This window comes from Lissotriton helveticus, chromosome 5_1 (genome assembly GCF_964261635.1).
Source record: "Lissotriton helveticus chromosome 5_1, aLisHel1.1, whole genome shotgun sequence".
NCBI lineage: Eukaryota > Metazoa > Chordata > Amphibia > Caudata > Salamandridae > Lissotriton > Lissotriton helveticus.
Window position 1 is genome coordinate 957,860,217 of NC_136065.1, and position 22,694 is coordinate 957,882,910.

At 42.5% G+C, this 22,694-nt stretch overlaps 1 protein-coding gene across 1 annotated transcript in view; it reads left to right on the forward strand.

The window, feature by feature from the left end:
• Window positions 1-22,694, forward strand: part of CFAP46 (cilia and flagella associated protein 46) — a 1,487,057-nt gene that overhangs the window by 233,327 nt on the left and 1,231,036 nt on the right. Inside the window, exons 9-10 of the mRNA XM_078643461.1 lie at window positions 16,316-16,423; window positions 19,156-19,255. Of these exons, the coding sequence (XP_078499587.1) occupies window positions 16,316-16,423; window positions 19,156-19,255 (208 nt within the window). The remainder of the gene's footprint in view (window positions 1-16,315; window positions 16,424-19,155; window positions 19,256-22,694) is intronic.

Below are 22,694 nucleotides of genomic sequence, written 5' to 3' on the forward strand. Positions count from 1 at the left end.
GCAATGTGAGGATGTTTGTGGACCATCACACTACATACATTTATAATTGTTCTCATCACATCTAGGGTACCCCGGCCCCTTTCTGCTGTAGAGGTCACATTTGATCATTCTATGGGCTTAATGCAACCACGAGCCTTGCACTGTTTGTTCTATTGTAATACATTCTCCTTGAATGCTCACCCTTCTTTTCGACCCGTTTTAACATTTTCCCCTTAGACAGCCGAGCGCCAGTTACCATGACAGAAAGGTCTTTACGTTCCATAGATATTAAGAGAGGTAACTAAATAAAAGAAGGCATACAAGTCAAAGGAGCATTTCCTTAATGATGGAGTTTTTCGTGCATTGCAGGATGGATAGTTTCATGTATGACTGCTTGTTGTCAACAGGCCTCTCTCTCGGTAGGTCTGAAGCTCATGCTAAAAGAGGACAAAAAACGGCTAGATCACCTCTGAAGAGGAATGTCCGAATACTTCAGATGTTAAGTCCTGCTACCTTGAGATGCGTTTATTTCACTGCCAAGCATTGTTTGGTAGTTATGAGACTCTTGATAAGACCAGGCCCTCCTACACAAGCTCTGTATGATCTGTGCTCATGGTCTCTCACTCCTCTCGAGGTGGCAGGGAGGGTTACTCGCACTGCTCTATTCTTCTGTCATGACTGCCAAAGAAAACCCCATGTTGGGCAAAGAACCTCTAATCGCTTTTAATTCTAGTTCACCTGCCGCAGGAGAATTTTCTTTCTAGTCCTGAACATGCAATCCTTTTTCCATCCAATTGGGAACATAGTTTAGTTTTAGTTTGAATAGACCCTTTCTTCTTCCTGGTCATCAAAAATGAAACCTCTACTGAGTGCTGTAAACGGAGCAATTCTGAAGTTCTGAAAGCCTTCAAGACACGGTGCTCATGCTCTGCTTCATTTACTTTTTCTATTAAAATGTGAATATGTAGTACAATTGCAAAACGCTTCATTTCCTTTTTCTGTTGAAGTGTGATAATGGACTGTTTTTCTGCCAAATGTACTTTCCTAAACGCCGATTTCTTGCTATTAAAACATGGCCCCTAGTTGTTTTGGCTCATTATAGAACAGCACAGCAAGAGTTTCTTTACTTCTCTACTGTCTGTGGCCCGGTGCTATGAGTGTAGTCAAGTGTGTGTCATTTGGGTGTTACATCATGGGTCTTCACATCCGAATTGGGAATTTAGTCTTAGGCACTGACCCAGTTCCCTTCGTAACTTTTGTAGTGTGGCGAAAGTCTACATTTGTGACATAGATGGTGGATACGGTGCTGATTTTAGAAGAAAACGCACAGCCTTTCTTACCCTTGTCTGTTAAAAAGGAAGATGATTAACAGGGAAGCGTCCTTTATTACGAAGCCGGAATCATGCTGTGCCTTTACAACACCGGCAATAGAATGAACGCTTTGTGACCACTCACTCATTTAGCGCGCAAGTCGTTACAACTACTTGCTTTAGGGGGCGCATTGGTGGAGTGGTGTTGGATTTGAAGTCCTTAACCTTGTGAAGACCTATAAAGTAAATCCTACCATCTATGTAAATGAGACTTGTTCGAGGACGGTCATGCATGTGATGGCCAGTGTGTACTCATTTAGTCATAGCACATGGGCCTCAAGTCTCAAAGCTCCTCTGTAACACTCTAGGCTGTATTTAGTGGCAGGGTTGTGTGCATACAAATGATTGCAAAAGATCAACAATTATTTTAAATGTACATGGGGAACACTAGGACCTATTCCTGTTTTGCTTGTAACCGTGAAAATCCAGTGATGGTTTTTTCCAGCAGCCTGTTATTTAGAAGTGGACCTCTTTACCCCTGAACCTAATTTCAATTGAAGACTATTTTGCAATGGATATTTCTCTTATCGTGGTGCCCAGTTAGATTTATGCGTTAGTTTGTATGCAATTTGTACCACTGTTTTGATCACCAGGGACCAGTAGTCACCTATGAAGTGGAACGTGAACCTGGAACTTGAGTTTGGATCATTACTTGCAGATTCTTTAAATACTTTATTTTCCATTGTTCTCGTGTTCATATTTTTCAGTGAGGACAAAAGTCCAATAACGAGAATTCGTGTTTTTTTAAGACCCTTAGTTAATCTCCTTCCAGCTACTGGTGTGGCATCTGAGTGAGTTAAACTCTAAAAATGTAAATTTGTGCTGGAAGCTCCAGTCATAATGTTTTGTGAGACAAATCAACCAGGTTCTACTCCAGGCGTCATAAGTGACAAATGACCTGTATAAAAACTGTAAGAATGGCATCTTTTGGTGAGCATTTTCAGGCTGGCAAGTTCCTTTTTAAAAAGCTATATCTACAATATTTGCTTATTGGAAGAATTAAGTACTATATAAGACTTCTAGTGCACGTGACATTATTTTTTTTCTAATAGCTGCTTATACATGTACTAGGTTTTCAGTGACTGTTTCATGTCTCCAAGCACCCCCCTAAATGATCCCACCAATGTGCACACATCATAATGTTTTAGTAGTTGTATATCCATTCTGTGTTTCATAGTGTTCGTGATCTCAGTCAATCTGTATTTTGCTTTGTTAAAAATGTTATTGAGGCCGTCCTTAATTTTTTTATGCAGTCTCTTAGTTGTCTATGCTGTATGATTGTAGTAGATTTTGCCAGCATATTCTGAGTTTCAAAAACTTCGTATGGGTTTCTTTAACTGTGTGTGAGATGTGAAACTGACCCTGGCAGTATCTATATCCCATTGAGGATGTAGACCTTCAATTAGGTCAATAATTGATGAACAAAATGTATTCAATTTTCACAAATATGAATGACAGTGGATTGCGTTTTGCAAGTGAGTAAAGTTGGTTTTGTTGCTCACTGGTACCTCCACTCCCACGCCCCCTTCCTCTGAACGTATTCATATACATCTCAGGTGTGAATTGGCGAACCATCACATGTCATACCTGTTTCTTTAAGAACAGTAAATCCCTTGGACATTTGGGCCCCAGGTGTATTCGAATCCTAATCCAGTCTTTCAGAGGCCCACTTCTTTCTCTCTGCATCAAGAGAACTCAATGTGTTTGCAAGGCGCTGGCGCTTAGAATGGTATGTTTGATTATGTCTCTTCTCCCTGTTGTCCTGGTGTGGTTGTTTCCACCAACCTACAGTCACATTCCTCGCTCCCTGAACTCTCTCTTATGCCTACTGTGATGCTCATTAAATGTGGACTGTCAAAAAACACCTACTCTAGTACCTGGACATCCTCAAACTTGCGTTGATTTGTCATTTTCACACTACAAAGCACAATTCAAGTAAAAGTTGCATCCATCAATTTCCACATCAGGTGTAGAGGAAAAGCATGTCAGAGCAGTAGAGGACAGGAGGATAGGCAGGTTCCCACAGGGCCAGTTCTCTATTTGTTTCCTCTATCGTCGCACACTCTAAAGTACTAAGTGGATGTATGACGTTACAACGCATACTTTTACAACGCCTACCTTTACATCGCAAGTTTTACAACGCATACCATTACAACGCATAGTGCTTTTAGGTGCTGGATAGTGAATAGTTTAATTTACTATTCCAACTCCAGTTCCCGTGGATAGTAGGGAAGGTGATGGATAGCACATTAAACCTATTCCCTATCCTAGAGCGCCCCCATCGCAATGCGTTGTAATAGTTTGCGTTGTAAAAGTTGCGTCGTAAAGGCACTGCGTGGTAAAAGTTGTGTTGTAAAGGATGTTTACCGTACTAAGTACATTAGATTTACATAATCACTTTCTCTAAAGTACTACAGCAGAACATGCCATTAGGCACCATGGTATTGTTCTTAGACTGGAGCTTGTGAGTTTGTCGACATATACTGTACAATCTGATTTCATTGTTGAAGGTTCTGCTTTGCTGTATTCTTATTGCATCCAGGTTGATCCTGAGGTGATAGCGTGGACCCATTCAGAAGTCAGTCCCTTTACATGATTGTCTACCCTCAACAAAGGCAGTCCTCGACACCAGTACCAAATAAGTCTGATAAGTTGTCTCTAGTGTCAAATTGTTATTGTTATTGTTATTTGTGATTTGTATCGCGCCCAATCACCTGCTGGCTCTAGGCGCTCGGAAATCGATGGTAAGAACAATAACTCGGCAATCACAGAATAAAAAGGCATCCACTAGCCTATATAGCCCTCATAATTCTTCTAAACAGCAGTGTTTTTAGCACCTTTCTAAACCATAGGAGATTCCCTTCCCTGCGCAGCGTCTCAGGTAGTGTGTTCCATAGCTGAGGGACTAACACAGAGAAGGCTCTCCCTCCCTTGGTTACAAGTTTGTACCGGGGACAGACCAATAACTGAGAACCTGAAGATCTAAGAGTTCTCATTGGACTGTACACCACCAAGCGATCTTTTATGTAGGCGGGTGCCAAACCGTAAATTGCCTTGTGAGCTGTGCACAGATTCTTAAATTCCACTCGCTCTTTGATAGGGAGCCAGTGCAGGCTCCGTAACAGGGGAGATGCTTTAGTTCGTCTTGGGAGCCTGAAGATGAGACGTGCAGCATCGTTCATGACGACCTGTAGCCTATTTGTCAGGGTTTTCTGCAGGCCGAGATAGAGGGCATTCCCATAATCAATCCTCGAAATAACAGTGGCTGCTACGATTGAGCGCATCATGGATTGAGAAAGGACGGGGGCTAGCTTCCGTAGCTGTCTGATGATATTGGTACAGCTTCCCACCACAGAAGAGATCTGACTAGCCATTGATAGATCGCAGTCCAGTTTGATCCCCAGGCTCTTTACATTCAAGCTAGGTTTTGGAGCAGGGCCTAACTCTACAGGCCAAATGGCAAGAAGAATCTTGGATTCAATGACACAAGTTGGGTGGTGAACAGACACACAAGAAGCTGAATTCTCTAGATTTCTAGAAAAATGCCACCCTGTGAAAGTCAGTTGCATTTCTGATCCCGGTTCACTGAATGATTACTTCACCTCTGTCTGTGTATCTGATTTTTGGATATTTCTTGCTTTCGTTAGAAGTATTGCTCTACAAGGGCTATTGCTTTTTGCACTTACTAGGGAAAGTGGTAGGTAGACGTTATGGAGGAGCATGTCTTAGACCCTTCAAAAGGATTTGCATGAGCGCAAAGCTCAAATAAGATGTGATGCAATTTCTGTGGCACAATCCCCACGATTACAGCATTCTCTGGGTTCATTAAGCTTTCATTTCCTTTCATTCATGAGTAACTTCATGGATGACAGCTATGGCCAGTTTCTCTTTGGGCGGGCATGGAGAATACAGATCCATTTCACATCCCTCCCATGGACCTCAGACATGTCTTTTCTCATGCCAGTTCACCATTCTCCATTCCACAGTGGATACCCTCTAAGCCTAGTAATGCTACTTGGAGATGCATTCTAAATAACACCTATCAGGAATACCTTTGGGGGAACTTGTGTCAAAGATGCTGAAGTAGTAAAAACATTTGCCACCCTCTTCCTTTCTGCCTGCAGTGTTCTTCTTGCAGTAGTGGTTTTCATGCTGCCTTTTTAGATCCATCACTTGTTCTGGTATCTACCCAAACTTCTCTGGGGCTTTTGATTATGCTCAGATTTTTGCAGATATTGACTCTTTAATGTTGAACCTTTCTGAATCCTTGGAATTAGACACTGGTGATGGAATTCAACAATAATCAATAGGATACAAACAAGGCTATGAAAATAAGCATGGAGAAGAGTTGGCAAAAGATCAGTTTTTTCCATGTTGTCATGATTAATATGATGGTAACTCTGGGACTGAAACCGTGAGAACCAGCCTCGTCAAAGGAGTGGGATTTGGACCCCAGTTACAGCTCCACTCTGGAGACCCACTCTGGATGTCAATACAAGACAACCGAGTTAGGGGGCCTGTGCCTTTCTTGTACCCTCTAGCATTATCTATGTGGGTTAAGTGGCCATAAGCATGGGCTGTTTTTTGTAATCTGCAGCCTCTACACTCTAAATCTATCTACAACAGAGAAGGCAAAGGCACTCAAATCTGTGCACTGCATCCAGTATAAGCTGCCATGAGTATTTTCTGAAGTGCAGACTGGAAGAACTCCAATAAGCCAAACAGTTGCTCCACTTCCTTCAACAATGTTTTTGTTTTTATCAAGTTCATGTCTCTTCCAAGAATGTTAACTGACTTACATGCCTCACTAGTAGCTTGAGGGTGATCAACTAAGGGTCTTAAAAAACACTACTTTTTGTTACTGTACTTTCGTCCTCATTGAAAAATAATAACATGGAAAACCATGGAAAATAAAGTATATAAGGATTCTGCAACACATGATTTAAACTTAAGTTCATAGCTTATTCCGTAGACTGACCAGGAGTGATCCCCCACTACATTCAGAACAAATCCAGTGTTTCTCTAAGTTATTTTGTAAATGCAGTGTGCTGAACGCATACAGCATTTGCAGAAGCTGTTCCCTTACTTACAGGAGAATAGCTTGATTTTTCAGACATGAAAAGTATTTTCTAAGAACGCACCAATGTATACCATGGTACGTCAAAGATTTTCACTTAGCCTTCCACAGAGCTCCCCATTTTCTACTCCATAACCCCATCTTTTTCCATTCTGACATAACTTCAGAAGTTAATGGTGGTCAGCAAATCTGTCATCTCAGCCAAGAATGGAAATCATTCTTACTTTTTAGACATTCAAAAGGTCATGCTTGTCAGATATGTTTTTTTAAACTTCAACTGGGTGGTGAGGTCCTCTTTGCGCTACTATGCTGGATGATTTCTTGTCTGTCTTGGGTGATTTAAACCCTGCCCTGGATGATTTCTTAGCTGTCTTACTCATGACTGACAATGACTTTGGATAAGTAAACACTGTCCTGGATGATTTCTTGGCTGTGTGACTCATGACTGTCACTGACTTTGGATAAGTGAACCCTGTTCTGTCCTACGCAAATGAATGATTAACAGAATGCTGAATGAATCATACATTCACCCCCAGTCAAGAGATCTGGGTTAAATCCATCATTCATTTGCTCACCATGCTACCCCAGTTTAGACCCAGCCATATGCAAATCAGTCTTGACTCTGTGCCTCATGGGAACAGTCCAGACCGAACTGTCAAGCCAGGTTTTCCCTAGACCAGAAACAGGCATCCCGGGACCGGTTTCAGGGTATGTCACCCCTCATCAGTCAGGCTAGCTTGAATCCAGTGGCACAGTGAGCAAGGGACCCATGTCTGGGCATACCAATCCCACTTAGGGTAAAAAGTGCTACGCAAACAAATGATGTACGGAATGCTGAATGAATCATACATTCACCCCCAGTCAAGAGATCTGGGTTAAATCCATTGTTCTTTTGCTTACCATGCCATCCCACTTTAGACCCAGCCATAGGCAAATCAGTCTTGACCCTGTGCCTCATGGGAACAGTCCAGACCGAACTGCCAAGCCAGGTCCTCCCTGAACCAGAAATCAGCATCCTGGGAGCAGTTTCAGGGTATGTCACCCTTCATCAGCAAGGCTAGCTTGAATCCAGTGGCACAGTGAGCAAGGGACCCACGTCTGGGCATACCCATCCCACTTACGGCGAAAAGTGCTATGCAAACAAATGATGGACGGAATGCTGAATGAATCATACATTCACCCCAGGCAAAAGATGTGGGGTAAATCCATCGTTCTTTTGCTCACCATGCCACCCCAGTTTAGACCCAGCCATATGCAAATCAGTCTTGACCCTGTGCCTCATAGGAACAGTCCAGACTGAACTTCCAAGCCAGTTTCTCCCTGGAACAGAAACAAGCATCCTGGGACGGGTGTCAGGGTATGTCACCCTTCATCAGCCAGGCTAGCTTGATTCCAGTGGCGCAGTGAGCAAGGGACCCACGTCTGGGCATACTCATCCCACTTAGGGCGAAAAGTGCTACGCAAACAAATGATGCACGGAATGCTGAATGAATCATACATTCACACCCAGTCAAGAGATCTGGGTTAAATGCATCGTTCTTTTGCTCACCATGCCATCCCAGTTTAGACCCAGCCATACGCAAATCAGTCCTGACCATGTGCCTCATGGGAACAGTCCAGACCGAACTGCCAAGCCAGGTTCTCCCTGGACCAGAAACATGCATCTTGGGACCGGTTTCAGGGTATGTCGCCCTTCATCAGACAGGCTAGCTTGAATCCAGTGATACTGTGAGCAACGAACCCATGTCTGGGCATACCCATCCCTCTTAGGGCGAAAAGTGATACGCCTTAAACTGGTTCTAGAATGTTTGTTTCCAGTCCAGGGAGGACCTGGTCTGGCAGTTCGGGCTGGCATGTTCCCAATGGGCGCTGAGTCAAGACTGATTAGCATATGGCTGGGTCCAAACTGGAATGGCATAGTGAGCAAAAAAACTGTGGATTTAGGCCCAGATCTCTGTACTGAGGTGAATGTATGGCGTGGAGTGGTGTGGAACAGCGGTAGCAAGCAGCGTACTCAGAGGCTGTTCGGGCTGAGGCGCTCACACAGCTGCACACCTGTACGGAGTTGGAGTTCGCGGAACCAGCAGAGTTCAGCGTCTTTACCGAGAAGGCGAGCCGGACGTGGCAATCTGGCATTGCTCACGGAGAAGAGTAGTTGGCGGCAAGAAGCAGCAAGCGTGAGGAGAGGAGCGAAATCTGTAGCGAAATCTGTAGCGAAATCTGTAGCGGAGTAGGGGGGAGAGTGCTACTGCGGTTCAGCGCTGTTTGCGGACCAGGCTAGAAACAAAAGCGCAACCTACGGATTTAGGTGGAGCCGGGGGTCTAAGTGAACTGAGTGGAGCAGGAGCAGGCTGGAGCCCCCGAGAAAAGCACAGTGAGTCCTTACCTGACACACCTGGGCCAGAGCAGATGCAGCGGGCACAGCCTGTAACCAGGGGCTGCAACACCGGGGTTAGCGCGAGCGAGGGCTTCTTTGCCGACACTGCCAAGAGTCAATTCTGGTAAATTACTCGCGCCGCCGCCACGGGACTACATTTCCCGGCAGGCTAAGCGGCGGCGCGCCCTCTGACCTGCAGAACGGCGCCAGGAGGCGCATTTAAACCACGCGACCCCCGCGTCGCGGGTCTGTGGCCGAAAGAGGCCGGGCTGGGCAACAGATTTTGGTCCTCGCTGTTGACACTGATCCCCTGGAAGTGAGACTTTTCATTATATTAATTCTTTTGTTGGACTTTGATATTATTGTATGATATGTAAAATACTGTGCCTACAGGAGAGTAAGCAGAGTATAATATATAAGTCTTTCGTAATTCATGATAGCCTTATTCTATTTTAGATAAATAATTTTGTGGTTTTAATTATAAATATCAACCATGTCTAAACATAAAGCCGATAAGACTCCCACTGCTGCAGCCACATTAGATAATTATTTGGTAAAAGTGGTTAATAAAATTAATAGTGATAGGAGAGCGTCATTAGGGCGGGGGAGTTCTCCTACTACTACCCCAATTTCACCTATTCTAGTGGACGCACCAACACTATCAGACAGTTGTGACCCGGGGAATCAGGCGGTGGTTTCTGTGGATGTTCTGGTCCATGCGGAAAATTTCCAGGACATCTCAGCTGTACCAAATAATGATATTCATGATACCTCAAACAACGGTATAAAGGACCAGTGTTCACCCCCCCCCCCTCCCCCCCTAGAACATCCAGGGCTGTGAGGGCATGTAGGAAGACCCAAGCCAAACGAGGGGGAAACCGTAGTAAAAAAGGACTAGAGACACCTCCGAAACGCCCACTGGGGGAATCTGAGCCGATAGGTAGTAAAGGCTCATGTAACATTAATGTTGATCAATTAAACCTTCTAGCCAGTATCATTGATGCAAAGCTAGAAGCGCTCATTAAACCCCTAGTGTCCAAACTTGATACCATTTCTGCTGAAGTTAAAAGATTAGGAGGCCTTATGGAGACACATCTGACACGGACTGAAATGCCTAAATGTGGTGCTAAGGGTATAGTGGAAATAAATCAGGGCATTCCCAAAGATGTATCCAAGCCACCTGGTAATAGAATAACTGAAACTGAACGTGTTATGCTTGACCCGATTCCATCAACCTGTTCAAATAAGCAGAGTACTGTAGCTCGAGAGAGTATTCCTACTGTAAGAGAAAGAGGGAATAATCACTCCACCAACCTACCACCTGATTGTGCCCCATACGTGGTTGTCTTGACAAACGTCCCCCCCCCCTGGAAAGTCATTCAGCCCAGCCACAACAGGAAACCCACATTTCGCTTAAAAATAAGACAGTTTCGTGGCTGAATAAGCAATGTGGCTATCCCATACATTTTTCTGACCAAATCCTATCTACGCGAAGGGCAAATTGGATAGGTCAGTCTAGAAAGACCTGTAGGGGCGATTGCGTCATAGTAAATTTTAAACATCCCCAACATGTAGCTACCGTCTTGCTAAGGGCAGCCTCACTAACCTATGCTGAGAATAGTGTTTGCGTACGCCCATTAGGCTATTTTTATAGCCAATTCAATAACGTAATCCCCAATAATGATAGAAGAAGACACTATAGTCCCCATTTACCTGTACAATACCCTGGCTTTGAAATTCCCATGCAGAATAGATACCAAGCCCTAAGCTCGTTGGATTCTAACGACTGACTTGCCGAGGGGCTTGGGTTATCTGCAGTGGCAATCTCAGAAAGCCCAGAGACCGAATTAAATAACATACATCTAGATCTGGAGCAAATCCAGCCGGGGGAACGATATGAGATCAACAGATGCGGGGGTATACTAATGGGGAATGCAATGGCGGGGGATAGTGCTGTCCACACTATAACGCAAACCAACGTTATTAAAATTGTAAGTTGGAATCTTGCTGGACTTAAGTCCAAGGGGAACGTTTTCGGTTGGAACGATTTTATTAACAGCTATGATATACTCTGCTTTCAGGAAACTTGGTGCAGGGAGGAAGTAAATTAAGATGGTTATGTCTCGTACAGTTTGTTGGCACAAGGTTCTACCTCAGGGAGAGCCAAGGGGGGTCTCCTGATTTTAGTCTCTATCAAGCGACAGATTACAGTGAAAAGGTATTGGTGTGGGAGCACATGTACAGATTCTCTGGCTAATTGCGGACCGGGGACGTAATGTACTACTGGTTAATTATTATAATAATTTGTTTGATAATTCCAGGTCGACTGTAGTCCACAATTTGGCCAGCGCTATTGATAATTTCATTACTGAATTTAATGTCGTTTTTGATTTTATCTGGGTGGGTGATTTTAACCTACCTTTGTGTGAACTGTCTACCCAAAAAGTTTGTGGGGTCCTTAATAACGATGGCGTGGATGATTTACATTTTAGACATAACAGTTATGGCGAAATACTGAATAAGGTCATGGGATGTCATGACCTGGAAATTTTGGACTTTGTCAAAGACGAATCTGGTCAGACTATCCCTACTTTTAAAAACAGGCAGAGTAGTTCTGTTATAGACAACATGATTGTTTCATCTAATATCACCTCCCACTGTACTTCTCCTACGATAGAGGTCAGCTCTTTAAGTGACCACAATTATATAGTCCTGGATTGTACTTTATGGGGGAGTAGCACTGTCAAAGTAGGTACTGTACTTACCAACGTGGAGCCTTATAGACCAAATGGAGTAAGGCTTAGATGGGTAGGGGAGAAAGCTAGTGAATTACTAAACTCCATTGTCGGTGAGAGCCTTACAGATATTGCTATCATATTGGACTACGGCACCGACAACGAGCGGGTTTTAGCTGCTTTTAATTCTATCAATAAATCTATTAATGCTAGGTTCACTAAACCCAAAAATGCCAATAGTAGAAATGGCTGGGGCTGGTTTAACCAGGCCTGTACTGGCCTATTAAATAAGTTAAAACAGGCTCTTGCAAAAAAGCCTAGGGACACAGATTACATCATTAAAATAAGGTCAGACTACAAGCATGCTCTGAAAAGGAGAAAGGGAGAATTACAACAGCAGGCCTGGGATTCACTTAACCAGGCCGCAGACCTATCTGATAACAACTTGTTTTGGGCTACGGTAAGCTCAGCCTTCCTCAAAGAGGATAATATACCCGAATTAACATCTAATGTCTCTAGTGAGGGTTGGGTTACCCATTTTTCTCAGATTTTTGGTTTTGGTAACAGTGATGCTAGTAGCATTTATGACTGGCCTGTTATTTCACTGGACATTACTGTTCAAGAGGTTGAATCTGGTATTGGAGCTAGTAAGGGGGGCAAGGCTCAGGGACCCGACGGGGTGCCGATTGATGTATATAAAGCCGCCCCAAAGATGTGGAGCCCTGTGTTGACCAAAGTGTTTAATGCCGCTGTGTGTGCAGAGGCGCCAAATACATAGGGGGAATCCATTATAATCCCAATATTTAAAAAGGGCAGTCGGGCAGATGCAAAGAATTATCGCCCAATCTCTCTTCTTGACTCATCAGTTAAGATCATGAGCCGAGTCATGTTGGTCCGATTAGAAGAGTGGGTTGAGCAAGAAGGCATTCTGGCAGACAGCCAGTATGGATTTAGGAAGGGACGGGGTACACTTGACCAGTGTATTAACCTTGAACTATTGATTGGTAAATATACTGAAGCAAAGGAGGGTTCATTATACCTTTGCTTCGTCGATCTCAGTAGTGCTTTTGATATGGTGGACCATTCAATATTATGGCCAACATTGTTACAGCTTGGAGCGCGGAGGGTATAATCTTCTTTCTTGCCAGGTTATACAGAAAGTTAGAAACCTGTGTGCGCTACGGCACTAAAGGTGAATGCACTCTTAAATTCAGTGTTAAGCAAGGGATAACGCAGGGGTGTGTACTAGCCCCCCTTCTTTTTATACTGTTTATTAATTAAATAGATAATATTTTAAAAACTGTAAATGCAGATGCACCCAAGATTAAAGGCGTTTCTGTCCCAGTGTTATTGTATGCTGATGACGCTGTCCTGCTCTCTAGAACTCCTATTGGACTACAGCGTCTGATGGACAGTTTTTCTACCTTCATCAGGGATAGGAAACTGTCCATTAACAAGGGGAAAACGCATACCATGGTGTATGGACACAGAAATAAAGCCTCTAAGACCTTTTTTATCGAGGGTAATAAGGTGCAAGATGTAGGTAAATTCTGTTACCTTGGCATCACTTTCTCAAAGGACAGGAAGTGGACTAATGAATTTACGAATACTACTAATAAAATGGCTAAAAATGCACATAGTGTTTTTAGATTCGCGGCAAAAATCGGGGATAGACGCACTAAGGACATGCTCCATATCTATCAAGCTAGATGTGTCACCATTGCTATGTATGGAGCGGGAGTACGGGGACATACTTATGACCATAAGCTACAGGTGGAGGAAAATACCTTCCTAAAAAAGCTTTTATGCCTACCGACCTCTGCTCCTACTGAGTTGATACACCGGGAACTGGATATTAACTACCTAGCTGATGTCTTATCCTTGAGGCCACTTATGATTTGGCGGTCAATTTGGCTTCTGGATTAGAAGTTGTTCAATAGATCAGTTATTGAGGACTGTTTATCTTTGGATAAATATCGTAATATCCCTTGGTTAAGATATGTAGCTGATTGTTTCTTAGAAATATTTAATTTAAATGTACTGACTGACCCGGGTGCCGCTTCTATGATCCCAAAAGCCGAGCTGAAAGCAACTTTTATGGCGTATCAGGCTGGAAAACGGGGGTCAACAAATGCATCCCTGTCCACAGTCATGTTCTATAGTAAATATAAAATTAATGAAGGTTTTCCACAATATTTAAGTTTGGTGACAAGACCTTCCCATAAGTTTGTGCTAACGAGAATGAGGTTTGGAGTAGCACACCATTTAGTGGCCCAGCCGAGTATTAAAAAACATCCAACTGGGCCGTGCCAGTGTGACGGCATCACCAAACAAAGCACCTTGCACTTTTTATTGATCTGCAAATTGTATATGAATTTTAGGATTGCCTACCTGAAGCCCCTGTTTGTTAAACATGGTGTATGTACAGTGTGTCAGGCTATGAGTCTGTTATTTAATCTGGAATCTGCTGATATCTGTTTTTTTACTGCTACTTTTTTAAACCAGTCTATTAGGGCACGTAAAAGTATGTTATTTTAAGTATCAAGTGTTTAACTCTTAATTGTAATAATGTTTTATCTGTTTTTATTATATGTGTTGTGCTTTTATGGTCATCTTGTATGTACCGAATAAAGCTTCATGAATTGAATTGAATTGTATGGCATTGTTGTGCATTCTGTCTATCATTTGTTCTTTTTGCATTTGTTCCTCAAGTGGGACGGGTATGCCCAGACGTGGATCCCGTGCTCTCCATGCCACTGGAGTCAAGCTATCCTGTCTGATGAGGGCTGAAAGCCCGAAATCGGTCCTAGGATGCTTGTTTCCAGTCCAGGGAGGACCTGTTCTGGCAGTTCGGGCTGGACTGTTCCCATTGGGCGCAGGCTCAAGAATGATTTGCATATGCCTGGGTCCAAACTTGAATGGCATGGTGAGCAAAAAAACTATGGATTTAGGCCCAGATCTCTGTACTGGGGTGAATGTATGGCATTGTTCTGCATTCTGTCAATCAATTGTTCTTTTTGCATTACTAGATGATTTCTTGGCTGTTTGACCCATTACTGTCACTGACTTTGGATACTTTTTTATTAATCTTGGCTCTTAGCCAATGTTTGTTTTAGTTCTTATGCCTACTAAGGTGGGAGAACGGTTACTCCCTCCTAGCAGATTTAGGAATATTCAAGAAGACTGCATAATTCCCACAGTTCTTCTAGGAGGATACAATACTTTCACAGATTACTGATTCGCACGGCTTCTTGTCTTGGGTGCTTCGTAGTGGTCTTAATTACTTGTCACATTACATCTTCTAGTCTCAACTGCTGGTTGGCATTTCAGAACATGCTTATTGGCACCTTACTACCCTGTTGGAAACTATTGAGAGTACTGCCGGGGTACTACTGTGAGAACTGTCCAATGGATCAGGTTGTTATTAGCTAGCATTAAATATATTATTTCTATTTTTGTCTTTTTCCTAAAATAAATGATTTACATGCTTAAAAGGCGCATATCTTACTAGTGAATCTACATTGTCCAACTAGGTACCCTTACTTCTGGAACTAGGCCTTTGCCCCATCTTCTCTTCTCTCTGCTAGAGGATCGCAGGTCACAGAAGAAGATGGTTATGTGCTTCATGCCTCATGTATATCACTGCACTTGGGCACTTGGTGCTTAAGTACAGCCGAGTTGTTTTGTCTTAGAGCAACAGAGACATATTCAGGTAGTCAGTAAAGTTTCCACCCAACAGTAATGGCATAGGAAGTGACTAACAGTTGGTCACTGTTTTCTAGAGGACATTGTCTTTACTGCCTGCCCTTCAGGCAATGTTCTTTCTCTTGCTTCTTCCCTGGTATCCAGGAGGAATTCAGTCTGTAATATCAGGCTGCAATATGTGCTTACAATAACTTTTCTTCCTAGAAGCCCAGTCCATTTTGGGATAGGAGTGTTGTATTAGTTATTATGTTATATTGATAATTTGAAACAAAGGACTCAGTTAACTCAATCTAGTATAATAAACACAGTTTATTTTCCATTACAATTTTCACTGCCTGCAGTGTTAGTGTACCGCTAATGGAATGGGAAAGGTGGTAATACATAAAAATCTTCCCCAAAATCTTTCACATTTTTATATTTGCTTGGAAATGTCTATGCATTCTCTTTTTAGCTCATACATCAGAAAGTGCACAAGTACTCTACAACCTGGGTACTAAGGTAGTCAAGTACCTTGTTTTGAGGTGTACATCATGCATCCTCCCTTCAGGCTGCCTTTTATTTTTAATCTGTGAAGGGTTTTCATCAAAGGAAGCCAAAAACATCCATGGCCCTCTGGGTTGTAGCTGGAATATTTGAACGTTATCCTTTGAAAGATGTTACCCTTGTGAAGTCTTGCACATTTATGTGGTCAGTGCCGGCATCTGTGGCTTTTTAGCATTATTACCCTCTAGATGTTGCTACATAATACATTCGCCGTTTCCATACATTATGCATTTGACTCAAACTCACAAGTGTATTTTCAATTTGGTCAGGCGTTATTAAAGAACTCTCGCTGTCTTGAGTCTGGCCTGCAAACTTTCTCCCCCCTTGTAATTGAGATTCTGTGCAATCTTCCCTTGGGAATGGGCGAAGATGGATAGGATGTTTTAGTAATGACCCATGACTGTGTAGGATGGAAACTGACGACCACCAGTAAAACTATCTGCAATGTGTAACATACGTTTATTTGTACTGGGTTTCTAATTTGTATTTTTTTTGTCTTTTATAACATTTATTACTACAAATAATTCAGCAAATCACAGGATAAGGACACCAGCAAGGATACACAAACAAACTTGAATGAAATATACCAGCTTTTAGCAAACGTTGATGGAGAAGGAGATCTAACCTATGATGAAAAGTAAGTTTTGCTTTATCTTATAATAATAATCATTGTTGTCAGTAAAATGTTTGCTATTTCATCAAAAATGTAAATCATTGTTTTTATTTAACTTATCTACTTCATTGTTCAAAGCACAACTGGCAGATCGGGTAAAACAATTTCTCACTGAATTGACATGGCTTATTAAACTGTCTGCAGAACAAACTCATTTTATCTAGGCTTTCCACACTTCAAAGGCTCAGTATAGTGTCATGGCCAGAAAGATTTAAGCTAGGGAAGGCATGCAGCCTTTCCTGAGAAGGGCCATTCAGAAAGGCGGTTGTAGCTCTTAGCGCGGAATCGCAGGGCATTCTCTGGTGTACACCATGGGGTTTCAGTCCCAAGAACTCTTTTGTATTACAGGAATAGCAGTTCATTTTCTTTTGTTTAGGCTAGTTATATAGTCAAAATTAGGCAATAGATACCTGAGTGCTTCCAAAGACAACATTAATAAAGGAAGGATAGAAAATATATACAATAATACAAAAAAAGTGTTAAAATACATAATGCACGTAGATATAGAGAAAACAAATTGACTTTCTTTGTTTCCTAAATTGCAATACTCAGGTTGTAGGCTGAGATTCATCGTCTGTAAAGTTCACAGTATGGCCGTAGCTCCTGTGACAGATTTGCAAATAAGGGCCTTTTACACTCCGAGCACATATTGGTTGTGAGAGTTCCACGTTCTCTGGAGACCTCCTCTTTTGAGCCAAGTAGGGTTTGGCTGCCAAGCCTGATTACCTTGGAGGCCATGCAAGCCTCCATAAGCAATGACCTGACAGATATGAAAACTCAAGTATGTGACTGTAGAACTTGGCATATGTGATCTCACTTGGAGGTGCTTACCACCAGCCTGGTAGCTGAAATACAGCACAGCATTTAGAAGGCATGTATTGGTTGCTCTTGGTGTGTGTACCAGGCAAAGGGGTTGGCCTGCAGGTCAGAGCAGAGACCACGCTTGACTCTTGACTCCTTCCATGCACCTACCAGTCCCTCTGACCCAGGGATGGAGATCCCTTATCCCTCAACCTCAGTACTGCACACCTCTTGGTCTACTATCCAGGGTCAAACTTTCCTGATGCTGTCTAGGATCTGACAGCAACGCTCTTCATCTTTAGTGGGAAACAGACAGTCAACCAGACCTTTATGTTGTGTGCTGTTCGCCCATCAGCCCAGCCTCTTAGTTGTATGGCTGGTAAGAGGAAAAGGTTGGAAACATCCCTCCCCACTAGCAAAGTAACTGAAAAAACAGGCATTTAAATGTTATATGCGTGCAATGCTCCCTTGCAAAATATACCATAGCATGAAATGTAGTTGGCCTTTCCTTCCTAGCATGCTGGCTACATCCCTGCATTGACCTCACATTTTCTGTACCTGTCGTGCACTCCCAGCTTTTGTACCTTCTGATCTGCACACTGCTAGTACTTCCAACCTCTGAAGATCACACCGTTTCCAATGTTAACACATTGCTAGTCAATGTAAGCTCCTTTAATGGAGAGGTGCAACACATATACAAATGACAAATATTTCTTTATTCGGCAAAGGTTGCTCACATCTTCATCGCAAAGCTGCTTTCATCCATTTTCTATTCATGGCTGGTGATTTTGAGTGAGAGACTTGCTTGAAGTGCTCTGTGCAGTACAGTCCTATCTTCTCTCCAGTGAGTAAAGTAATTTTCAGCAGTGTTAGGTCGCTTGCAATTTCATACCCTACCAGAGTCTGATTTTAATATCGGCCCAATCGTCTGGGACACAAAGCAGAGGCTTTTGGACAGCTGTAAAGTATATAAGACCTGTCGATCCAGACGAGTGCAAGTGTGAAAATGTCATAGATCAATTTAAGCAAACATGTAAGTTGCTCTCCTATGCTAAATTCTGTGCCAGCATTTCCGCCTCTTCAGCACCTTTCTTATAATATAGCTGTTAACAATGATGTTTAGCTTATTTCCATGTTCTCCTAGTTTAGCAGAACCGAGCAGCACTAATGCAATGGTTTGATCACTCAGTTTAGGTGCAATGGGAATGCTGCGATTAGAACCCAGATTTTTGGTTCCGCGGTCGGTAACGGACCAACTAGGCTACATTTCTTCACTCTCCTCTCACTTCTTTTTCCTTCTTTTATCTACTGCTTGCTTCCTTTCTGCAAATAGTTCATTCCCCTTAATTAATCTCTTCCTTTTGAAATGTTGCCTCTACCCCCTCATCTACTACCTCCCCTTTCTTTCTTCCTAATTTCTCTTCTTTCTATGTGCCCTTCTTCCCTCTACCCTCATTCACTCGCCCATTCCTCTACCACTTCTTTCTTTATTCCTTTACTCACTAATTTCTACACTGATGTCATATTTCCTTTTACAGCTACATCCTTCCTTATTGTTCCTTCAGTTACCTATTCACTTCCTCTTTGGTCATTTATTTAGTATTTTCCTCTCCACTTTCTTTATCAAGTTTGATTGGCCATAAGGTTTCAGATGTCAGAGCTTGGAAAGAAGTGTTGTGCCTTAGATCTTTTGATGACAAATCTTTTCTAATGTTAATGCTTGCTTATTCAGCTGAAAAATGCATTCATATAAATTCATTCAGGAGAATATTGTTGTATTATTATTATTACTATGATTGTTATTATTATGATCATTACTATTATTGTTGTTTTTATTGTTATTGTCATGATTATTAAAAATCACCCTTCGATCCATTATTCTTATTATATTGCAGGCTTTCTTTGCTCTTAGAGCTCGCTCGTCTCTGCCTAGATGTAAACTGTGTACAGCTTGCAGCTGCCTGCATTTCGGATTTGAAGAATTCAAACATAAAGGCGAGTGATATAAGATCATTCTCTAACTCTGTACTCACACATTTTCATTATTATTAAATATTAGTGTTACCGCTGATTAAATAAAAAAAAATATTAAGGAACCTGTAAAATATTGCCACCATGTTTGCAGCGTTTAATTTGCAAGTTAACATTACGTTTTTAGGTCTCGCCTGAGCCAGCGCGTGCGCTGCTCTGCGAGACATTTAGTTAGTGGGTTTTCAAAGTACTACCACTTTTTGTCTGGCATAGAGCGTGTGGTTACGCGCACAATGACGAGCAGAAGCACCAGACTTGACGCAGCAGCTGCTTATACGAGCAGATCCGCAACGCGCGCGCACCACTCTCGTGCTTTTTAAAATTTTCTTTTAGAGCACGTGCACACAACTCCCGGGCTTGTTTGCGTTTTCGAGAAAGTCGAGTCCAACAGCAGCACCCGGTTTGGCTCCCAGTTTGTGCTGCAGCCCATTTCTTATGCGTATGGACGAGCCTGTGTCTCTTTCTCCTCTCTGCTCCCTGATGTGCCTCACCCTACACTCGTCACAGATATACCTCATCGATGAGCGGCACCGCCGACGAGTCTCACCTCAAACTCCTCGTCATGTGCCCCGCTTTGAACTCCTCGCAGAAGCGACTCACCATGAGTTGTTCACTCCGTTAGAGCTGTGCCACAATGGGTTAAGTTCCACCTCACAGACGTGCCTCACCTTTGGTTCATTACAAAAGTGCCTCATTTAGATCTGCGCACACCATAGCCTCACGCTGTGCTCCTCCCACAAGTGCCTCCTATTGAGGTCTGCCCAGAAGAGCCTCACCTTGAGTTCATCACAGAAGTGCCTCACTTGAAGCACCACACACAATGAACCCCTTCTGCTTCCAGTGTGTCCTTACGTTAAGGCTGTTTGCGCTGATCCTTGTACGCACTTCAGGCGTTTATGTATCTGCCACATCTGCCCTGCAACCAGTCTTTGTCAGTTTTCCAGTACTTGAGGTTAACTGTATACATCTCAACCATGTTCAGACTCCAGCCATGTTCAGACCCCAGGCCTCCATGGACCGCTATTTCCCCCGTGCTTGCCAGTTTTTTGTGTGCACTTCCTGGAAGTGGGGATCTAAACTGGACTGTTCCGTGGTTCTTTGTGTTTATCAGCAACGTTAAAATTGCCCCAAAGTCACCCGTGCCTTCTTGCTCCAGAGATTCCACTTTATTTGGAAAACGAGTTTAGGGGCTGAGGCAAATCCAACAGGTACATACGTCTCTGCAGCTTTCCTCCTCTGTGCTCAAAAAATTGGAATTCCACACAAACAAATGCTCTGCTCAGAATTTAGATAAAACTTGTTTTATCGTTTTAGTCATAAGCAATAGTTTTTAGAAACCAATATCAAAACTTCCTAAATATTGAAGCATTTTGCACTACCGTCTGATATAGGTTGTATGTGCCTGGTTGGTAGTAGGTGGGGTTTGAAGGATTTGGGTGTTAGGCAATTGAAACGAAAACAAAATAAATGTATATTCTTGGAGAGCAGAGCTTCTCAGATCTTGGACATAGGACAGTGATTTGCATATTCACGTTTTTATTTGTTTGAAGCTGTAAAGTGCTTTTAAATCCCAGCAGGCACATACATAACTTCATTCGGCCTCGGTTCTTTAACGTAGCTTTGGCAGGCTCTGTGTGGATTGGCTTGTCTTCTGGCATGGTTAGAATGTATTCAGCGGTGCATAGTTGGATGACAAACGTGTAAACACCGCTTTGAAGCTTAAGCTTCACTTTGAAGAGTTTAATTTTGTTAAAACTCGTCATGCCACGACTGCACAGCTAGAATTAACTGCACACTCTTAAAGGGTACTCATTGTGACACAAGCCAGTGTGTTAAGCCAAACTAGAACTTGTGCTACTCTAATGATGACTGAAGAATTATCGCATCTGGGGAAAATTATCAAAGGGTGGCTTATGTGAAAGTATGTATGTATGTATGTGTGTGTGTATATATATATATATATATATATATATATATATATATATATATATATATATATGAGGTATGTCAAGCTCCTATTGTCCACAAGCGCTGCAATTCGCCACACAAACGAACAGGAACCAGCGAGACCCAAATCCAGGTGCAAAGTTATTTTATTGTTTTCAAACCCAGCACCAGTCCGCCACGACGCGTTTCGGCTAGAGATAGCCTTGTTCACATGACAACGTCACGAGGGCTGGCCACCCTTTTAAAGTGCATACTCGCCATCACATGACATAGAAATAAAAGAGTTACTATAATGTCACATAGCAGCTCACACATACTTGAAATTACAGCTTAAATGCTGTTAATTTGCACTCTATTGCACATATTATAACAATATCAATATAATACTGTACACTTGTTTGTAAAATACAAACTAAAACCCCAAGATAATAAACCTCCAAAAAGTCAAAATTATCCCAAAATTTCATGTATAAACATCTAATGACAATGGTTAATCAACATTTACTAAAACCTCCAAATGACATATAAAAGTTAAAAATATAAATATTTACACTTAAAACCATGTCCTAATGATGGAACTAACTCCTGGGTTTATGTATGATTGACCACACTGACAACTACGTCCATGTGTAGGGTATACAGTACAGTTAATTAATGTGCAAAATAGCAAGGTTTGTGCAAAATATTTCTATATGTACAGATGGCAAAAAAGTGCTACCATGAAAAGTGCAAAATTGTGAATAAGTTCATTGAATGTGATTAAAAATAGTTACATAATAATTCAGAAGGCGTCCAGGGTACATGATACAGCTCTATGTCCAATACAGCTACAGATAGGCATTCAAACCCAAGGTTACATCTCTCAGTGGACAGAGGTTATTATAGATAGGTGTGGCAATCCTCCCCAGTGTTCAGGCCCTGTGGTACCTTAGTATCCAAAAGAATGATGTAGCGTGTTTCTAATTTGCGCAACAGGGACTCTCTATCTCCTCCTCTCCTCTGGGGAGGAACACAATCTATCACATAATATGACAAGAGGGAAGCATCTTTCCCATGGCACTTATCAAAGTGCCGAGCCACTGGGTATGAGGGGTCAACGTTGCATATGGCTCGCAGATGCTGAAGGATGCGCTTGTGGACTTGGGGCCTCGTACTGCCCACGTATCTTAGCCCACAAGGGCACTCCAAAACATAAACTGCAAATTCTGTCTTGCAGTTGAGCTTATGTTTAATCTTAATGGGAAATGGCGACAATGGTGTTTTAACTTCTGTTTTGCTAACGCCATTTTTACAAGCCTTACAACTCGAACACCTCAAAAAACCCTTGCTCTCATTTAGCCAGGTTCCCGTTACCACCTCAGGACTGCTGGATACCAAGCTGCCTTTCATCGACCTGGCTTTGCGGTAGGCTATACTGGGAAATTTAGGAATCACTGGACCCAAAATAGGATCTTCA